Source organism: Cannabis sativa, chromosome 5, assembly GCF_029168945.1.
Source record: "Cannabis sativa cultivar Pink pepper isolate KNU-18-1 chromosome 5, ASM2916894v1, whole genome shotgun sequence".
Classification (NCBI taxonomy): Eukaryota; Viridiplantae; Streptophyta; class Magnoliopsida; order Rosales; family Cannabaceae; genus Cannabis; species Cannabis sativa.
In genome coordinates this window covers 1,158,022-1,179,664 of record NC_083605.1, presented here as the reverse complement: position 1 = coordinate 1,179,664, position 21,643 = coordinate 1,158,022, and the positions used below count along the sequence as shown (strand labels likewise).

The 21,643-nt window shown below is 26.8% G+C and overlaps 3 protein-coding genes across 3 annotated transcripts; 2 read left to right on the top strand and 1 right to left on the bottom strand.

The window, feature by feature from the left end:
- The first annotated feature begins 9,922 nt into the window (after positions 1 to 9,922).
- Positions 9,923 to 16,556, top strand: LOC115716001 (WAT1-related protein At1g09380). The gene is made up of 7 exons (XM_030644687.2): positions 9,923 to 10,336; positions 10,452 to 10,517; positions 12,839 to 12,955; positions 13,056 to 13,296; positions 14,356 to 14,514; positions 14,914 to 15,065; positions 15,669 to 16,556. The coding sequence occupies exons 1-7, from the start codon at positions 10,143 to 10,145 to the stop codon at positions 15,916 to 15,918; spliced, it is 1,179 nt and encodes a 392-aa protein (XP_030500547.2). The 5' UTR covers positions 9,923 to 10,142; the 3' UTR covers positions 15,919 to 16,556.
- Positions 16,140 to 16,538, bottom strand: LOC115716517 (transcription repressor OFP14-like). The gene has a single exon (XM_030645327.2). It carries the CDS (start codon positions 16,536 to 16,538, stop codon positions 16,140 to 16,142), a length of 399 nt encoding a protein of 132 aa, XP_030501187.2.
- A 1,203-nt stretch (positions 16,557 to 17,759) lies between the features above and the next one.
- Positions 17,760 to 21,250, top strand: LOC115715923 (WAT1-related protein At1g44800). Its single transcript, XM_061116019.1, has 7 exons — positions 17,760 to 17,993; positions 18,872 to 18,934; positions 19,352 to 19,465; positions 19,563 to 19,865; positions 20,715 to 20,797; positions 20,935 to 21,034; positions 21,130 to 21,250. Exons 1-7 carry the CDS (start codon positions 17,791 to 17,793, stop codon positions 21,248 to 21,250), a joined length of 987 nt encoding a protein of 328 aa, XP_060972002.1. The 5' UTR covers positions 17,760 to 17,790.
- The last annotated feature ends 393 nt before the right edge of the window (positions 21,251 to 21,643 follow it).

The following is a 21,643-nucleotide window of genomic DNA, read 5'->3' as shown; positions in this document are numbered from 1 at the left end:
GGGTAAATTAAGAGAATTTAACTTAATATATTATCCTAATTAATTATAAAAATATAATAAAATCCCTGTGGGGTAAAATTATTATATCCAAATAATTAATTACAAGTTTTGTCCATTAAGGTGAATTTTAATTAATATATAATTTTATATAATTAAAGATGCTGTGGCTACTCCCTAATTATAAAAAATTATATTTTCACTTTAGACATTAGGTATTGGGCTCTACCTAAAAGTAATTTCGTTATTAACATAATAGACAATCACTGAGATTAGTGCTCCTAGTGTGGTCGTCCGAAGATCATTAAAAACCGTTCGTAGATATGAGCATTTGTCCTGTGTTCATGTTTTCTTATGTCAAACCACAAAACTACTTAGTTTTATTCATATTTTATTCATTTTATAAAGTTTTATGAATATTTTATGAATAATTTTATGAAGTTTTATGAAACTTAATTGCTAAATAAAATATTCAACCTATCTTAATGTTTGAATATTTCTAAATATATCTAGCACTATAAAAGGAATTTATGAATAGCATTTAAATCATACATATCTAAAGTAATTGCATTAAACATAAATTTATCAAATAATTACAAAATAATACAATTAATGTATGATAATTAATTAAATGCAAATTCCTTAATATGAAATTAATGGCAAACATTTTTTTCAAAATTAATTTAGACAATAAATTGCGTAAATTTGGTAATATATAATTAAATGCACAAATTAGCACAATTTTTTACATGCCTAAATAAATCATGTAATAAATTACCAAATTTAAACAAATTTCCATTTTCAATTTATACTATATATATGTATTAAACAAAAATGGAAAATTAACTAAATGCAATTTATTGACTAAATTAACACTGAAATGGGAAAATAATTAATATTCTAAATAAATAAAAATTTATAAAAAAAATTTGGAATTTTTCCCTTTTTTTTTTTTTTTTTTTTTTTTTTGAAAAATCCATACCGCCAAACGACATGTCGTTTTTGCAAAGAGCAAAACGACACGTCGTTTTTCCAAAATTTGAAGTGGCCGAAAATGAAGAAGAAAACGACACGTCGTTTTCCCTAACAGAAAAACGACACGTCGTTTTTTCAATGCAGGGCTGATTCATAAGAGTATAAACGACATGTCGTTTTCCACAATGTGAAAAACGACATGTCGTTTTTCAACAACGACACCGCAATGTGCCATTCAAACGACACGTCGTTTTACGCCAAACGACACGTCGATTTCTCCAAACGACATGTCGTTTTGCGTCGTCTTCTTCGCCGAACCGGCCGATTTTGACCCGTTTTTCTCGCACGCGGTCCGTCGAACCCGACCCAAACCCGATCGGAAATAGCGTTTCCGACGACCAAATTGCGTGTTTTCAAATCTAAAATGTTCTAAATCAAATAATAAAGAGATCCACATAGATTTTATGCACGAAAACACGAAAAAATATATACTTTAATATCACGAAACTAATCGGGTCCGAAAAAGTTTTAACCGAAAATTTTTTCCATCTTTAAGTTTTTCAATGAATTTTCAATGCTTAGATCGATCTATAATACTATACGAATATAGTAATGTATATAGAATTCGAAATAAACACCGAAAAATGAAAAAAGGAAAAAACAAAAACATGGACCGATCGTGATTATATATACGCATGTATATATATATATGCATGTATATATAACATAATAAAAAATGAATATTATGATTATTATTATGTGACAAAACATATATATAATATACAATATATATATAAACATATATACATATAAAATATATATATATACACGTACGAATGTATGAGTATATAATATATATGTATATATGAACAATAAAATATATATATATATGTATATACTGATTAAAAAGTATATATAATATAAATGGTATGAATATAAATATATATATATACAGAACCGAAAACAAATATGTATATATATGAACAGTATATGTATGTATATATATATATGAAACTCAAATAAAATCAAGGCAGAGATAAATCCGCTCTGATACCAACTGTTAGACTATATATATAGTGTATATAATATAGCATATACAATGATATGAAAATGCGGAAAATATAATGAAATCATATCAATAATATATGCAATGAAAGGATCGATGTACCTCCAGCCATTGATCTTTGAGCTTCAATCCCTGCGATAGCTTCAGTTTTGGAGTTCGGGCTTCCTCGCTCTCTCAACTCTCTTTAGATGGAATTTGCTGAATGTTTCAGAATAAGTGAGGAGCTCGGGGACCGAGACCCTATATTTATAGGTGAGATACTCCATCAGTATCTGCGCCACATTAATTGTCAGAATATTTTGACAATTAATTCAGGAAATCAAATCAGGTAATGAATATAGAAATCTGACCATATATAGAATATTACATAATTGATTTTGTCCAGATTCAATGAATATAAAATATTCATTTATCAGAAAATCAATTATTTATTTATTTCCTTAAATAGAAAATTATTTCCTTAATTAGAAAATAATTTCCATATATAAAATATTCTAATAGAAATAACTTAAATAGATTGATTGATACTAACTATACTTTGACAATGGAGTAATTCAATTGTTCTATTTGTTTTGTTCTGTTAGAAAGTTTCACATTGCTAATGTGTAGAAAGATAATAGAATATATAAAATGAATAAGCTACTCTTTTCATTAACAATTAATTTTAAAATGGAACTTCATTCACCTTATCATACACTTATATATTTATACTTTCTTAACCATACACTTTTATATTCTAATATTTACAAATTAATTTTAAAATGGAACTTCATGCACCTTAATATATAGTCACATATTCCACTTAAGTATTGGAGATGGCTTCCAATGATAGTGAAGGACTTTAACTTGTTGAAACGATAGTGTAAAAATAGTATAATTCTTTTGCTAAATCTTAAACTAATATGGGTTCGTTTTAATAATGTTCTAATACAGAAATGGTGGTCCCCCATTGAAAAGAACTAAAACTAACCAAAAAACATGTACACATAAAAACAATAAACACAACAACATGTTATGTGAATGGACCCAACTCAATTAATGGTCAATTTCCCAAGTGTCTTGAGATGACAATTTCGTTTGTAATCTTTGCCTACTTTACTTATATTCTATTAAATAATAAAAATGCATTCCTCAAGAGAGTATCAATCTTTTTTTCAATTAAATTAAAGTTCTATTTTTTATTCCCTATCTATTAATGATTATATAAACTTTACACACCAATTAAAAATTACTAATAAATCCCAAATAATATATTCATGGATAAATACCATTTTAGATCCTGTATTTTATAAAAATTACTGATTGGATTGTCTATTTTGTTAAAAGATAAAATAGACACTATATTTCTCAAAATAATATCATGAGCTCAATTTTCGACAATCTTTTTAATATAACCAACTTGAATACAATTTTTAGCACGAACAAATACAGAATATAAAGTCATATTTATCATAAAACAAAACAGAGGGTCCAATCGATAATTTTTATAAAATATATAGTCCAAAATAATATTTATTTTATTTTCATAATTTAAAATACCTTTTTTATTTCTTTCTTTTCTCACATACTCACAAAACAAATTCACAACCAATCATTATCTCACTTAATTCAACACAAGATATTATCTTCCTATCTTTAGCTCAACTCACAAACCACAAAGATTCGATCTTTACACTCAATTCATCTAAAAGCTTCAAACTTTCTTCATCTCCAACCTTAAATCCAAAATGAGTTCTTCCCACTTGTTTATTACAATAATCTTCACAAGTCAATAGTACTAACAATGGACCTTCAACTATGGTAACAAAACACCTCTTTTTCTCAAATTTCAATTCCATCAAAAACCTAAGAATTTTTGAAGACATTAAATTTCTGGGCAGTGCTAAATTCTCAAAAAGTTCTCAACTTCAAATCCTAGATGAATCACAAGCTTTCGATCTAAAACACCAAGCAGGAAAAGCCATTTTCTCATCACCAATTAGACTCTACGACCCTCCAACTCAAACCTCAACTTCCTTCCAAACAACCTTCTCTTTAATTGAGTTAATTTGTGATAATTACAGATGAGTGACCAAGACGAGTATGTCATTGGTTTTAGTTATTTGTGTACAGGCCCGGCCCTGGGCATAGGCGGGCTAGGCCTGCTGCAACATATTTTTTATTGATAAAGAAAGGAAAACACCTAACATCACAACAAACATGGGGGGTTGTCCCACTATCAATGATCCAAAAATTGTAAGGGAATGAATTCATGTTACCATAGAAGTTCGTCACAGCAACATTTGTCTCTAGAGGAGTTGAAGTGGATGGTTGTAGTTGTTGAGTCAGTATGGAGATGATATGTTGACATTGTTTTGTGATTAACTGGGGTGGATTTGGAGCTATTGGGGCAGGTAGGTGATACCCAAGTTAAAATGAGTTGCCTTTTGTACATGGTTGTACTATTGACAGTGACAGTTGGGGCATCAGTCGTTGTTGGGAGCAAGGAATGTCTAATGTAATGGGTGTCCACCCAAAAACACAATTTCTCTTTTGTTGTGCGTCTTTCCAAGACCTGACACAAGGGATAGGCCGCTTGATTTCTCAAGATCATGTTAGAGAATGCCACATGGGCAAATTTCAGGATACTGTGTGATCTATGATGCCTTTTCATATTATGTATCCAGATGACCCTTGAGGATCTCCTCCTTGAGTTCATATTTCTTATTTGCAAAGTGTGGAATTAGTATATGGGACCCATTATTTGGAACCGCCTAGGAAGTGATACTAGTGTCGGACTGTTCGTTCGAATTTATCCCCTTCATAATTGATAGACTAAATAAGTTATCTGCACTGGGCAAGTGAATGGATCCAGTTCCCGTAATGGGTCTCTGTGAGGGTCCACATGCCATTTATCCAAAATTACTGATAATAATTACGATCGTTGGATTTTTCCATCCAAATTTACTAATGGATACTTGATGTGAACGAGAGTTCAAGAAATAAAATTTGATACATATCAAAGTTTGGGGGCAAAATTTTGTATATATCAAAGTTTGGGGCACAATTTGGTACATGGACAATCACCACGTTAGAGAGATTGAACAAAAAATTCTTAAATCTAACAATCTCAATATATTGTTTGGGAGAAATTTTAATGGTTTAAAAAGTTGATGTAACATGATTTAGTACGTGTCAAAGTTCAAAGAGTGAAAATCCTATAAGAAACTGTCGAACGACTAACCACTCATAACGTAACAGTATTGGACACAATGCACAACGTCAAGTACCTAATAACAACGCTCATAAAAAACACAACCTATCTCTTACCAAGCTTTAATTCTTTGAAGAGTTCAAGCCAAATCAAATGGTATCAAAATTAATGGTTGAGATTGATTCTCAAAACTATAGTGACTAGTGATTATACAAACACACACATACATATCTTTTATCTATATATGTTGTAAACAACGTTACTAAAAATAAAATAGGAGCGATATTATCGAATGAAATTTTTAAGTTGAGTCGCAGAGTAGGTCGCTTTCTTTTAGACATGGACAATCACCATGTTAATGAAACTGAACAAAAATTCTTGAATCCAACAATCTCAATATATAGTTTGGGAGAATTTTTAATGGTTTAAAAAATTTTGGGAGCATGATTTGGTACATGTCAAAATTCAAAAAGCGAAAATTCTATAAAGAACTGGTGAATTGCTATCTCTGAGTTGAGTTGCGGAATAGGTCGCTTTCTTTAAGACATTTGTGACACAAGGTCACCTTGATTGGACAATGCGTGTGTGGTGGGTCAAGCTAAAATTTGTTAGAGATTTTATAACAATGGAAGAAAATCAAGATTTATTACAACTCTATTGTAAAATAATACAAGGATTAAAATAAGAGATTGATTAAATATATGGTACAATACATATATATACACTATATATTACATATATATATATATATGAAAGGTAGAAGAGAAGATTACAACACATGTAATATAATATATGTATATATATAACAAGAGAATAATATATATATAAACACTCACTCACAACCTTGAGTGTAGATTAGTGGGGATCACCATGACTTGAACAAGGTATTACACCTTTGTCCAAAAGCTTATTTCCCCCTATCTCTAAGCACTAAGGGAACTCTCTAGGAAATAGCTTTGGGAATTATCAAGCCTTAGGGTTTTCTAGCAATGTGCTTTTTTTGATAGAAAATTTCATCTCTTCCTCCCAAATGAGCACCATAGACCTCCTTTATATAGTGTTTAGGATATCACCATTTGAAATTCAAACTCATAACCCCTATAGATGTTATGGACTCAAATGTAACTCTTACACACACCATAACTCCTATAGCATTAAGAATTTCAAATAAAGGTGTGTAACATCTTTTACACTCTTAATGTTGGTGATAATGGTAGAGGTTACTCATAGTAACAACTCCCCAAATGTTACAAAAAGATGACAACTAATATAGTCATATGTTACATATTATTAGTTTATTACACATATTTAATCTATATATTATATTATTATAAATAATATAACAATCCCCCACTAGATTAAATATTATCTCTTTAGTAATAAACTTGTAACATTTGTAACATTTATTTAATCAATCAAAAATATTATATCAAAATATAACATTCCCCCACTTTGATTGACTAAATACACATTTTTAAGAAGTCTTGCTTAGGTGCATTAGGTAAAATGTCTTTCGACTTGAATTTTACCTTAGTGTAGTTACCACAAAGTTTGATGAAATTTTGGTTGCCGTAGCATTGAACCATTATTCCTTTAATACAAACCGGTGATAACACACACACCCTCGCTAATGCTCACTTGAGACCGCATGTCTCGCTCTTGCACCGTTAATGGCCATGTGCAAAATTCCAATTCATAGACTCTCTAGAGAATACTCCCAATTCTCATAAGAGGCGGCACCACCTCTAGTCCATATAGGTGGATTTTTAGTGTCTCACCACTCTTTAGACACTTCTTAAGCTTAAGTGAGTTTTCTTAAGCTTAAGCTCCATTAAAAAACCTTTCGGTTTTAACCCTCAATTTTCACCACATGTACTCATTCATAGATGAGACAATTGAGTACCATATTTACTCTATTGACTTGTTATTACCTATTGAACTTAAGACTAGATGTTTACTAGTGTTAAGATAGGTTACCATCAATGAGCAAAACACTAAGGGAGTTTAGGTCTCATCCCTCAAAAATTCATGCTTTAATCTTGTACGGAGATTAAGCGATTTGTTATAACCTCTCATTATTGATTCCATGTGAATCATGCATGCCAAAAATATAGTGTTCACTTTGTGACCACTTTTCTCCTTAAGTACTTAAGCTTTGAAAATTTAATCATAAAAGATTAATTTTCACACAACTCAAATTCTCAATAATTTTGATACCAAACATATCAAAAATACACCAATTTAGACACCAAACATGTCTAAATTCTCATATTTTATTTTTAGACACCAAGTATGTCTAAATTTTCTTATACACCCCCACACTTTCACATTTCATTATCAAGACAATATCTTGATTTTAAAATATAGAAGACCACTTTGTCTCTATAACTCTTTTAATTAATTTCCTTCTTGAAATTATTTTTACTTAACTTTGACACCATATATGTCAATATTTTCACTTATGCACATAGCCAAACTTGATTTAGAATTTGAATTCAAAATCAAATAAATTAATCAACAATGTCTCAACACATTGTGGCTCACCCCACATTTCTAGCCTAGTGTATATAAAATATCACTTTTGTGTATTTCCTCTTGAAATGACTTTTTAAGGTCACCTTAAAAAATATCATTTGACATTTTTAGTTTTCTCAATAAATCTAAAATGTCAAACTCACATTACTACTCATAAAATAATGTGATTATTTTTACCATAATTTTAAAGCTATCTCCTCATTGAGATTAGCCCAAAATTATACCAAAGTTAACAAAATTCTCATCAATTGTGTTCACAACTTTGATTATTTAAGATTCCAAATTGCTTCACTATTTTTTGAATCCACATTGATTCATTTACTTTTGAGTCCAAAATTGCTCTTCCAATTTATGGCTCATTTCACAAGTTTGGATTCACTTTTAATCCATTTGTTCTTGTTTATGACAATGCAAGTCCAATAAAAGTGTAACTCTCATAGTCCACTTTTCCTTATCTCAAATATGAGATGCTTATCTCTTATAATCCAATAAAAGATGTAACTTCTCAAAAGCCATCTTTTATTATCTCATAAAGTGAGATGCTCACCACCAAATTGAAAAAGAATTTAAAATATTCTTTATTCTCAAAATAAATAATAATAATTCTCACAATAATAATAAACACTATTTTATTACTACCAGCATTATTATCATGCTATGTAACTCATATATTAATATAATATGCATATTACTAATCAATATCTCATATGTAACATACACATAATATCAATATTAAATTTACAAATACATATGTTGCATATCTCATATATACATAACATATATACTATAATATACATATATATCATATACACATAATATATATTAATTACACAACTATATATGTTACATATCTCACACATATATATAACATATATATACACTTTAATATACATGCATGATATATATTATATACTCATAATATATATTATATATGCATGTCTCATATAAATACATAGAAATAATTATTTCTACATATTTAATCTCATTAATATATATTATATCACATGCTCTACATATATATATATAATATATATTACTCATATATACATGTTATATATTATATATCTCACATATAATAACATGATATAAAATTCAAATATCATATTATATATATATATTAATATGATACAAACTCATAATCACATATATGTCACATATATATAACTCATATATATATCATATATATTACTATCATATAAAATAGTAAATCACATTATATACCACCATGCTCAACCATGAATGGTTTTCACATAAAATTTCTTATTGTATTCTCACAATCTTGATTTATCTCCTCTTCCATTGAAAAGGGATAAGCTTTTGATTGTTAGAGATTTTATAACAATGGAAGAAAATCAAGATTTATTACAACTCTATTGTAAAATAATACAAGGATTAAAATAAGAGATTGATTAAATATATGGTACAATACATATATATACACTATATATTACATATATATATATATGAAAGGTAGAAGAGAAGATTACAACACATGTAATATAATATATGTATATATATAACAAGAGAATAATATATATATAAACACTCACTCACAACCTTGAGTGTAGATTAGTGGGGATCACCATGACTTGAACAAGGTATTACACCTTTGTCCAAAAGCTTATTTCCCCCTATCTCTAAGCACTAAGGGAACTCTCTAGGAAATAGCTTTGGGAATTATCAAGCCTTAGGGTTTTCTAGCAATGTGCTTTTTTTGATAGAAAATTTCATCTCTTCCTCCCAAATGAGCACCATAGACCTCCTTTATATAGTGTTTAGGATATCACCATTTGAAATTCAAACTCATAACCCCTATAGATGTTATGGACTCAAATGTAACTCTTACACACACCATAACTCCTATAGCATTAAGAATTTCAAATAAAGGTGTGTAACATCTTTTACACTCTTAATGTTGGTGATAATGGTAGAGGTTACTCATAGTAACAACTCCCCAAATGTTACAAAAAGATGACAACTAATATAGTCATATGTTACATATTATTAGTTTATTACACATATTTAATCTATATATTATATTATTATAAATAATATAACAAAATTACACTTATATACCCTTGTAAACAAAAGCTCATATCCCATGTGAGACTCTCTCTATATCACAAACTCTAGAACACTCTCCTATTCACTTTCTCTCTAAAAAGTTCCAAACATACATATCTCTCTCTATATATAGCTAATCTCTCTAGTTCTAAGCATTTATTACTCTGTTTCATTCTCACTTTGACTCATCATCATAAATCATAATCACTCTTTCACACCCAACCAACTAACCAACCCCTTTCTCCTTTCTTTCTTCTTCTTCTTATTATTATTAAGAGAAGAATTGAAGAAGAAGAAAGGGAGTAATTGAAAATGGGGTTGGGAAAGAAATGGTTTTTATGGTCACAAGTGGTGATTGGAATGTTATTGGTTCAAGCATTCGCAACTGGTATGCAAATTCTATCGAGAATCATTCTTGTTGAAGGAACTTTTGTGTTTGCTTTGATGACATATCGTCATTTGGTTGCTGCTCTTTGTGTTGCTCCTTTGGCCTTCTATTTCGAAAGGTTCTTCCTTTGACTTCTTACTTCTTTCTTCTTTCTTCTTCTTATATAAGTTTTCATCTATACATATATATACATATATATATATATATATGTGTGTGTGTTGTTGTTGTTGCAGAGTTAGTGAAGTAAACAAGTGTAATAAGAATGTTTGGTTTTGGCTATTCTGCAATGCCTTAGCAGGGTAAGCCAATTTCATACCATTTTTCATATGATGATCATTTGATTTGTTTCTCAATTGTTCTTGTTTGATCAAATCAATTCAAAATGGAATCTTTGATTCTGGTTTTTCATTAGTTTTGATTATGAAAATTATAATAATATGCAGACACAAACACAACACATGTTAGCTGCAAAAATATTGAGAATTGTTTCCACTTTTTCATAGATAAATACGGGTAAAAAAGTCACCTTTTTTATATATATTTATATATTTGTATTTAAAGCCTATTTCCCACCTTCTCTTTGATTTAATTTTTAATGACCCTTTTCAATGCAATTCAGAAAAGCAATTAATATCATATCTGAAATGCCAATTCACTATTGTTTTTGATTTAATTAATGTGTTCATCACATTGAATTGGCTCTTCAAAAAGCAATCATATCAATCTCATTACATATACACAAATTGTATTATGTGTTGTGACTTGTGACTAGGTAAACAGATCATATTATGTAATGTATTGTATGCATTGCATACCAAAATGGTTTTCAATTCTATCCTATGTGCTCTGTTTATTATAATTATATGATTTTGTTGTTAGAAAATCAAAATCAGCAATATAAAATTTGTATATAATAATTAGATGATAAGTAAGTATGTATATTTAATTGATTCATAGTAAATTTGATAGTGAAATATTAACTAAGTTTTCTTCACTAAAATTGTAAATTAGAACCAATTTTATTTATCTGATTATTAAAAAATATATAATTATGATAAGACAATATGTATTTATAAAGTTAGGGAGGTGACTTAGCTAGGTAACCCTAATTGGATTGAGTCTGTTTATCAAAAACTTTTGTTAACTAAAAAAGTTCACACTTCTGTTTTAGCTATACTTTATACACAGAGATGTTAAGCTCATTAAATATTGACCACTAACACAAAACTATCCAATCAACCCATATTTTATCAAAACTAATAAAAATTAATGTAAATGTAAATAAAAAGTTACATATGTTGTATATGTATATATATTTATATACATGGGAAATATTAAAAGGCACATATAGTGCCTAGTACCCTTGTGAAGTATAATATGATTATTAGTGCAACTCAATATTATGTCCTACTTGTTTTATTTTAATAAATATTATAAAAAATGGTTAATTAATTATATAGTGATATTTTATCGTGATACTATTACTAAGCACAATGTTCTATATTCATATCTCATCAATGATGTAAACTCAAGAGCTAGCCTTAGGTCAAGGCAGTTTATTAGGCTTGCGCTTAAGGTCCACTCCTATTAAGGGTCCAAATAAAAAAAAAAAACTTTTAATAAATATATATTTTTCAATAATGTTTAAAAATACTATTTATTTTCATAAAAAAAAATTAAAAAAATTATTTTTTTTTGAGGACCAGATTAATGATAAAATTTATATATATGTACCAATTCTAGTACTCATCATAAAAGTAGTTTAGATTTTATTTTATTTTATTAATTTCTTTCTTATTAATATGAACATGGTTGTCAATCAACTACTTTCATTGATTGAATTATTATTTCTCTTTTTTGGGAAAGCTTAATTTGTTTTTTTGTTGAAAAGAAATTATATTAATATTGGTAAAGGAATCAATTGTGATGAGTACAGACATTTTTGAAGCTGTTATTTGGCCAAAAGTGGTTTTTAAATTAAGGGTGTTCCTTCCTTGTCTTCAAATCGATTAAAAGTCTTTCATGTAACATGTTTATGATATTAGATCCTATGATAATAATATACAATATACATGTATCTATATATCTAACATATATTAAGAAAAATAAAATTAAATTACTTGACAAAAATGACAGCTCAATGCTCATTTTTTGTCACTTTCAACTTTTAGATTTTTTTCATTCTTTTTTTCTTTTTGAGTTTTGTTGAATAATAATATATCTTATATTACATGTGATTCAATAGTTTTGTTGATTTTATAATTTTTATTATTGTTTATTTTTCTCTTAATCAATTAATTATTATTTTTTAAAAAGTTTTAAAGATTTAAATTTAATTTAAAATTATCAATAAAATTAAGTAATTATTTTTTATATAAATCTTAATTTAAATTTAAATCAAACATTAATTTAATTAATTAATTAATCATACTTTATAACAAATCTATTAGTTACTTTATTTAAAATATCTAAATAAATTATATTAAATTTTATATATTGAAAAAAATATAATTAAATTGTATTAAATTTAATTATTATTATTATTATTTAAATTAATATATAATTAAATAATAGCAACTCTAATATAACTCTAATAAAGTATAAAATTATGTATATGTAGGATAACAGGTGCTATGGGATTGTTTTATTATGGGCTGAGAAATACAACAGCTACTTATGCAACAAATTTCCTCAATTTAGTTCCTATTGTCACATTTGTTTTATCAATTTTACTCAAGTAAGATTTTGTTTTTACATATATGTTAATAATTAATCACATAATACTATATGAATTACTAATAATAAATTAATTAAGAATCTGATTTTGTTTAGTGTAGATTAGAGAGGTTGAATCTACATACAAAAGAAGGTAAAGTGAAATGTATTGGGGCATTAATGTGTGTAAGTGGAGCTCTTATAACTAGTCTTTACAAAGGAAAATCATACTACATTATAAGTCATCACCATACTACAAATCACTCTCATACCATTCCTCACACAACTCATACCAATTGGCCACTTGGCACTCTCATGTTGGTTGGCAGCTGTTTCTCTTGCTCTGCATGGTTCCTTATACAAGTATGCACCTTCACTATTTATAGATATATTTATGCTTTTACACCTCACTATTAAGATTGAAGCATTCCTAATTGTTTATGTTAATTACTTGATTCTAGTTATACATATATTTTGGAGAATGTTAGTAAAATTGTAATTTTTATTAAGTTTCATCAGTATGGACTTAATTAGTGTCTTAAACAGAACATATTTGTAGAATTAGTTATTCTTAATCTTCTTTTAACAAATTAAAAAATTTAGTTTGGTTACAAATATAGGACATTAACGAAATTTGTATTTAAAATTACAATTTTAATGTCGTTAAAAAAATTATTAAATTTATATATATAAGTTACATATATAAAATTTTAAGTACTTATGCTGCAAATATACTTTGGATATATAAGATGTTATGTATTTAACTATATATAATGGTAAATATTATTTTAGACTTTGTATTTTGTAAAAGTTACTGATTTGACTATTTATTTTGTTAAATAACAAAATGAATCTTGTATTTTCTAAATTGGCACAGATGTGATTCTGAGCTCAATTTTTAACAATATTTTAGCATGAGCGTACATATATAGAAAATGTAACTAATTTTATCATAACACATAATCTAAATCAGTTTATTTTGATAAATCAGCTCATGATTCTATTTGTACTATTTTAAAAAATACAAAATTTATTTTATCATTTAGCAAAACAAAAAATCTAATTAATTTGTAATTTTTACGAAAGACAGAAACTAAAATAATATTTATCCTATACATAATGTTGCCTTAATAATATTCTCAATCATTGAAATAAGATCTGAGATTTATAAATTCTTTAATTTTTATTATATACATATGTTCATTTGGTACATACATAATTTCAACTTAACAATTGTTTTGTCATTGTATACCTATTATTCCCATTTGATCCATTATTTTGCACATATGCACATGCACTTGTACATCTTACAGTCAAGATTGAACATTTTCCTAACATTTTTGCCTTTTTCTTCTGAAGTCTGAATAAGATATTTACTTACTAATTGACTTTATGTATGTTTTTATGTGTTACAAAGTACAGGTTAAGTTGAAGAGAATATTTCCATATAGATATTGGGCAATTCTTTTGACATGCCTTATAGGAGCTGTGCAATCAGCTATAATTGGTTTATGTATAGATACAAGTGTAGGTTCATGGACATTAGGCTGGAATCTACAACTCATTACTATAATTTACTCAGTAAGTTTATTTAGATGAAAATTGTAGTACAACTTTAAAAGAGTGTTTCAATAGATTTTTTATAAATATTTTGATATTTAGAAGAGTTGTTTTTTTATATCATCCTATATATTAGTTATTTGAGATTATTTGTAAATTTTTAGAAAATTCTAAATAGTTTATAATGACGAAAATAAAGTTTAAAGTGTTTATTTTCAGTATTGTAAATTATTCAAAATTTTTTTAAAAAATCTACATGTGTTCTTAAATAAGTACGACATGCATGATTATAAAAAAAATAGATTAACAATTATTCTTAAATACTAAAACAGATTAGTAATTCACCGAAACATTCATTTAGGAGATATATACTATTTTCTTTTTGAATTTGATTATCTTTTGGTGTGAAATTTGGTATAGGGATCACTTGCAACAGCTGCTACGTTCTGCTTAGTGACATGGGCAATTTCACTTAAAGGGGCCACTTATCCGTCCATGTTCAACCCACTCACTCTAATTTTCGTATCTTTATCTGAAGCTATCATACTTGGTGTATCCATAACAACTGGAACGTAAGTATTATAAATATATAATATATTTTTTCAATTCATATAGATATCATGATCACTACCTATTTTAAAATATAGTGGACAATAGAAAAAAAAATATTTTTGGGTTCTTATTTAGGAAAAAAATAGTATCTTTCAAAATCAGTAAACTGTAAATTTAAAAGAAGAGTTTTCTTTTCGGGCCCCTGGACTATGTGGGCCCTAGGCACAGGCCTAGTCCGCTTGTGCCTGGGGTCGGGCCTGATCATGATACTAGTTGTGTTTGGTTGGAGGTAATGAAATATGAAAATGAATTAATTTTCATTCCTTTATTTGGTTGCATTTTAAAATATATGTCATTCCAATGGAATGAATTTTTCTACCATTTTAGTGCAATGATTATTTTATTTTCAAATAAAAAGAAAAACTATTCTAATACAAAGTGAGAACAAATTTATAATTTTTTTTATCAATTTTTTTTTTATATATTTACAGGGTTACACTATTTTATCAAAATAGCACTATTTGCAAAAAATCAATTTTTCTTCTTCATTTTTTATCCATAAATATATATATATATATACCAAATTAAACACTAAGTGTATATATGCATGTATATTTTTGCAGTTTGATTGGGATGATGTTGATCATATTTGGATTGTATTCCTTTTTGTTGGGAAATAAAAAGGAGAACAAAAGCTTAGTTCATGATGAGAACAACTTAGAAGGAGAAGGAGCAACAAAGATGTTAATAAAGAATAATAATAATAATAATAATGTTACTATTAATCATCACATCATTCCAACTGGGTTGGAGCTCACTACCATTAATGTTGTGCCAACTACTTCACCAAAACAAATAATACAACAAAAATAATATTGAAAAAACAAATTATGTTAGATAAAATGTGATCTTAATCACTTACTAGCTATAGCTAATTGGAGTTTTAAATTTTGCTTTTTGGCTACTTCATATATCTAGAAAAATGTAATTTAATTATCGAGTTTTTCAGTAACATAAAAAAGTACTAAACATTACTCGTACATTATTACTTATATAGTGTTGGATATTTTAAAATGTATCTATAATAACAATACTTATTCATTGATGAGAAAATGTTTCAAATCAAGAAAAGCATTAATGATAATAGTATGAATATCAGGTGAGTTGAGAGCAATATAACAATAAATCAACTCCTCCAAATCATTCCAATCAAATTCACTACCAAATTCTTCATTTTTCTTCATCATCATCATCATTTTTTCAAGTATTGATTCTCTTATATCTAAAGATGTATTTGTACTTAATTTGACCACACATGTACTCTCTGAAAAAACACCGCTCACATCATCAGGCAATCTTGCTGAGAAACTTTCTTTCTTATTATTCTGTGTCCTCCTTTTCGTCATTGATCTCGTTCGCAGTGTCATTGACATTTCCCGTGCCTTCTCATCATCTTCTTCTTCTTCTTCTTCTTTTTCTTGGGTTGCATCCATATGATCATGAATTGCTGTAGCCAAGATGGAATGAATTTTACTTATTATATATAGCTAGTTTTATTGTTCAAGCTTTTAATGTTTTAGCTGAGAATTCTTGTGAAGGGTTGTTAATAAGAGGAGCCTTATATTTTGAGTCATTTATTACACAAAATTTGAATGAGTCACATATTCAAAATTGTTACAATCTATCTCATGTATTTTTTATTTTGGAGTAGAAAAATAATGTTTATATAATTCATAACTAAGATTATTGAACTTTTTTTTTTTTAATTTCCTTTAATTGGTTTGAATATTGTACTATTATTTCTTCATTTTTAAACACACTTGTTGAATTAATTTATTAATGGTATAAAACTTAAATTATTCTTATTATCTTATGAATAATGATGGAGACATTTTCACGTTACACTTATTTTTTGTAATTTTTTTTTTTATTTTCAATAAATAAGATATTAATGTGTGGTAAGTATTTTTCAGTGTGCGAACGAACATGATAACACTATGAGGATCCAGTAATAGCCAATCACTGTCTAAATGATTGAGTGTGTCCACTGGTTTGCAAATTGCATGCATGCATTAACAATAATACAAAGATTTTTCAATGTGAATAAATTAATTAGGAATTAAATCATTCAATTCAAAAAGATTTGAATATATATGTATATATACATATATTTGATTTGAATTTTAAATCAAGAAGATATTGTAAAGAAAAGAGATAAGGTGAAAGAAAGGTTGTCTCTTATTAATTAACTCATAAATATTTTTTTTCTCCTAAATATTTATTGATAGATATAATATTAGTATAATTTTTATTAATTTCTTTCCCTATTTTATATTTAATCCAGCTAGCATGAAAATTAATATCAATGAATTGGAAAATAGATTAAATATATATATATATTTGAAATTTAAATGTCCAAAAAGAGGAATATTTATTTAATTACTACGTACCTAACATTATTACAATTGACTAGGAAACTATATCTAATTTTTGTTGAATAAACAAACATTCCATAGCCATACTTTCCACCAAGATTACTAATTTTTTTTAAGTAAAAATATATAAATGCACTTTTATTTTATTATTTATAAATTGCAATCTATATATAGTAAAGTACTAGAATTAGGTTATAAATACGTTATATTGGAATAATATTAGAAAATTTTAGAATCATCATCAAGTCTTATTAGAAAGATCATCATCAAGTCTTATTAGAAAGATCATCATCATCATCATCAAGTGTGTATGGAAATAGGGTTTATTAGAAAATGGTTCAAATGGTCACAAGTAGTTTTGGCAATGTTGATGGTGCAAATAGTCTACACAGGAATGCAATTGTTGTCTAGAATCATTCTTGTCAAGGGTACTTTTGTCTTTGCTCTCATTACTTATCGAAATGTCGTCGCTGCTATTTGTGTCGCTCCTCTTGCCTATTACTTCGAAATAAGGTTTTTCTTTCTTTCTTTCGATCTTTTTTGTTTTCTTTGAAATAATATTGTTTTGCAAAATTTTTCTTTTTCTTTATGATTTAATGAATGAGTGAGTTTATGTCTTTGATTTCTATTGTATATTTATTTGATTTTTTAAAAATTCAAATCTCATATGCTTGTAGATCTTCTAATACAGAAGTTCATAAATTAACTAAGTTTATTCTTACCATGGAGGCATAATATATTTCTATTGAAATATGACTATATTGCTTTAATAAAATTGCCTCTATCTTTTTTTTTTATTTATTATTATTATTAAAAAAAATTCTTGTTGTTTAAAGGGTTGTTGCCCTCTTTCATCAATAAAGTTTTCATTTTATTATAAATAATAATAATAATCACCTAAATTTGATTTTGATCCAAAAAAAAAAATAATAAATTAATGAAGACAAATATATAACTGCCGGATTATTATATTTTTTAATTCATTTTTTTTATAGCAATGAATATATGTTCTATTTAATTCATTCTAAACTTTTTCTTTCAATGTTTTTTTTTTTTCATAATTTTTACATTAATTTCAGTAAGATATTTTACAATGTTTTTATAATTATCTTATTTTCATGACTATTTTAAAAAAGAATGAAATTTTCAATTAAAAAAAATCTAACAAGTTTATTCATATATTTTTATTTAATGGTTTTTATTAATATTTAAAAAATATATTTTTTTTGAATATGAAAAAAAGAGAAAACTATACATATATAAAAATTTAATGGGTTCTTTATAAAAATTTAGGAGTATATATTAAAAATGGTCGAAAAAAATATTAATTACTATCATTTGTAAATGTGATTTGTGAAATTGACATATTTTTGTTTGTGTTAATTTGGCAGAGGTCATGTAATGAAGTTTAGTTGGCAAGTTTGGTTTTGGCTCTTTGTCAATGCCTTGAATGTGTAAGATTAATATAATATTTCTTTTCTAATATATCTTCATTAATTCTAATTATTATTATATTTATAAAGGAAATATAATCATTTATTACCTTGTTTCCTCTAATGATATATTTGATATCTTTTATTTTTGATAATATTTATTTAGTATTTTATATTTTAAAATTGTACATATTTAATATCTTTAAATGAAATTTAATTAATTTAATTAAATTGTTTTCACATTAAATTTAAATTTAGAATTTATAAAATTGAAAACAGTTTGATTGTAATTTAACGTATTTAATATGTATGCTTTTAAAATTTAAAGTACCAAATAAGTATTATTAAAAATATAAAATACTAAATTTCTATTTAGATAAATCATAAGGTACTAAATATATATACACTCATATATAAATGTATATATATGAATTGCAGGTTGGGAACCACAAGTTTGTTCTACTATGGTTTAAAAGACACAACAGCTACATATGCAACCAATTTCCTCAACCTTATTCCTATAGTCACTTTTGTTGTTTCTGTCATCATAAGGTACAATATATATAGTATATATATATATGCATGTAATTAATTAAGAAATTATAGATTTGTGTTAATTAATGTTGATTAAAAATGTGTTTGTTGTAAGAATGGAGAGACTTAGATTGGGAAGCAAAGAAGGGAAAGTAAAGACAATAGGGGCTTTATTGTGTGTGAGTGGAGCTCTACTCACTGCCCTTTACAAAGGAAATGAATTTTTTATATCTAATCATCATTCAGATCATCATAGTCCCATCATCATCACACCTCATCATCATTGGACACGTGGCACAATCATGTTGCTTGCCAGCACCCTTGCTTATTCATCATGGTTCATAGTCCAAGTACTAAATTCTCATTCCCCTATTCTTAGAATTTTCATTTTTCTAATTTTTATTTTCACGGGTTTAAGGTACAAGCCTCTAAATATATCTATCTATAAATATATATATATATATTTTAATTTTTTAGAAAAATTTAAGAAAAAGTTAAAAAAAAAATAGTATTACCTAACTGATTACCCTCTTATAACAAATGATTATCTCTACTTTTTAATTTCCATATTTTTCATATAAAAATGACTATTTTTTTCCTTTTTAAAAATGCCACATTTTTATGGAGTTTGTATAAAAACCCATATAATTTGTGATTTGTTCTTAGAGTGATTTAGACCGGGCCTAGGCCTTGTTTCGAAATTCGTCTCAACACACCCTCATTGAAAAGACCTTATTTTAAATTCCGCCCTAACTCATGCCCCATCCTAAAAGGAAAATTTACATGTTATGCTAACTTTTGTTATTTTTTTTACAAAAATACTAGCAGATGATTTTTTTTTTTCTTTTTCAGTATATTTTTTTATAAGTTTTATGCTACAGTATACTGTGTTAAGTTTTTACTGGTGTTCTACTGGTGTTTTTTAGTTGTTCTACTGTTGTTTTGAATTATTCTGCTTTGTGTTTTACTTGAGTTTTATAAAAACTATACAGTATTTTTGAAAAAAAAATTCGTGTGACAGTATTTTTATAAAAGTTAACCCAAATTCTAATATTTTGGTAAGTTTCCCCCTCAAAAACATGCTTAAAAATACATTATTTCAAATTTATTTATATTTCGGTCCCTCAAATGCTTGAGACATTGTTTTTACCAATTACTCCTAATTTTGTTTGTTATATTTTGGATTTGCAGGTAAAATTACAAAAACAATTACCATTTGTATACTTGTCAACTATGTTGACATGTATTTTGTCTTCATTTCAATCAGTGATCTTAGGCCTATGTTTGAACACAGACTCAATAGCTTGGAGTTTAGGCTGGAATCTTCAATTGGTTACTATAATCTAGTCGGTAATTAAGCTCTTTTAATAATGTAATCAATTAATAATGTGTTTATTATTATATTAATTAATGTTTTTTATTAATTAATTAATAGGGAATATTAGCAACAGCAGTGAATTTGTGCTTACTTTCATGGGCCATATCAGTTCAAGGCCCAACATATCCACCAATGTTCAATCCTCTTGCTCTTATTTTTGTGGCATTTTTAGAAGCTCTCACACTTGGTGAACCCATCACTGTTGGAACGTAAGTATATAATAATATAACTTATTAAAGAAAAAACACCTAGTAATAATTATATACATAATTAAGCTTTAATTTTAATAATGTGAATGTTGCAGGTTAATAGGTGTTGTACTTATAATTTTTGGATTGTACTCTTTTCTGTGGGGAAAAAGAAAAGAGATGCAAAGGGTGAAAGAAGAAGCAGCCAATTCTAGTGCCAATCATGAGCTTAATTAGTGAAAAATAACACATAAATACCATTGATGATTCAATATCATTGATGCATTTCTCAGTTTGAAACCTGAACTTTACCATCAATTAATAACTACTTTTATTTTTGAGTATAATAGATAAGAGTAATTTGCGGCATAAATACTTAAGTTTAACTTTCAGTTGCAAATAAATACCTAAGTTATATTTTTGGAACTTCATAGGTACTTAATCTTAATTGTTAAATAATTATCCACGTGTCATTTTCTTATTGGTATATTTAATTTCAAAAAAAGAAATATAATGATGTGGACTAATCAGAGATTGCCACGTGATAATTTACTTAATAATTAATAACCAGGTACTTATAGAAGTTCCAGAAATATAATTTAAGTATTATTACTGCCAAAAATTAAACTT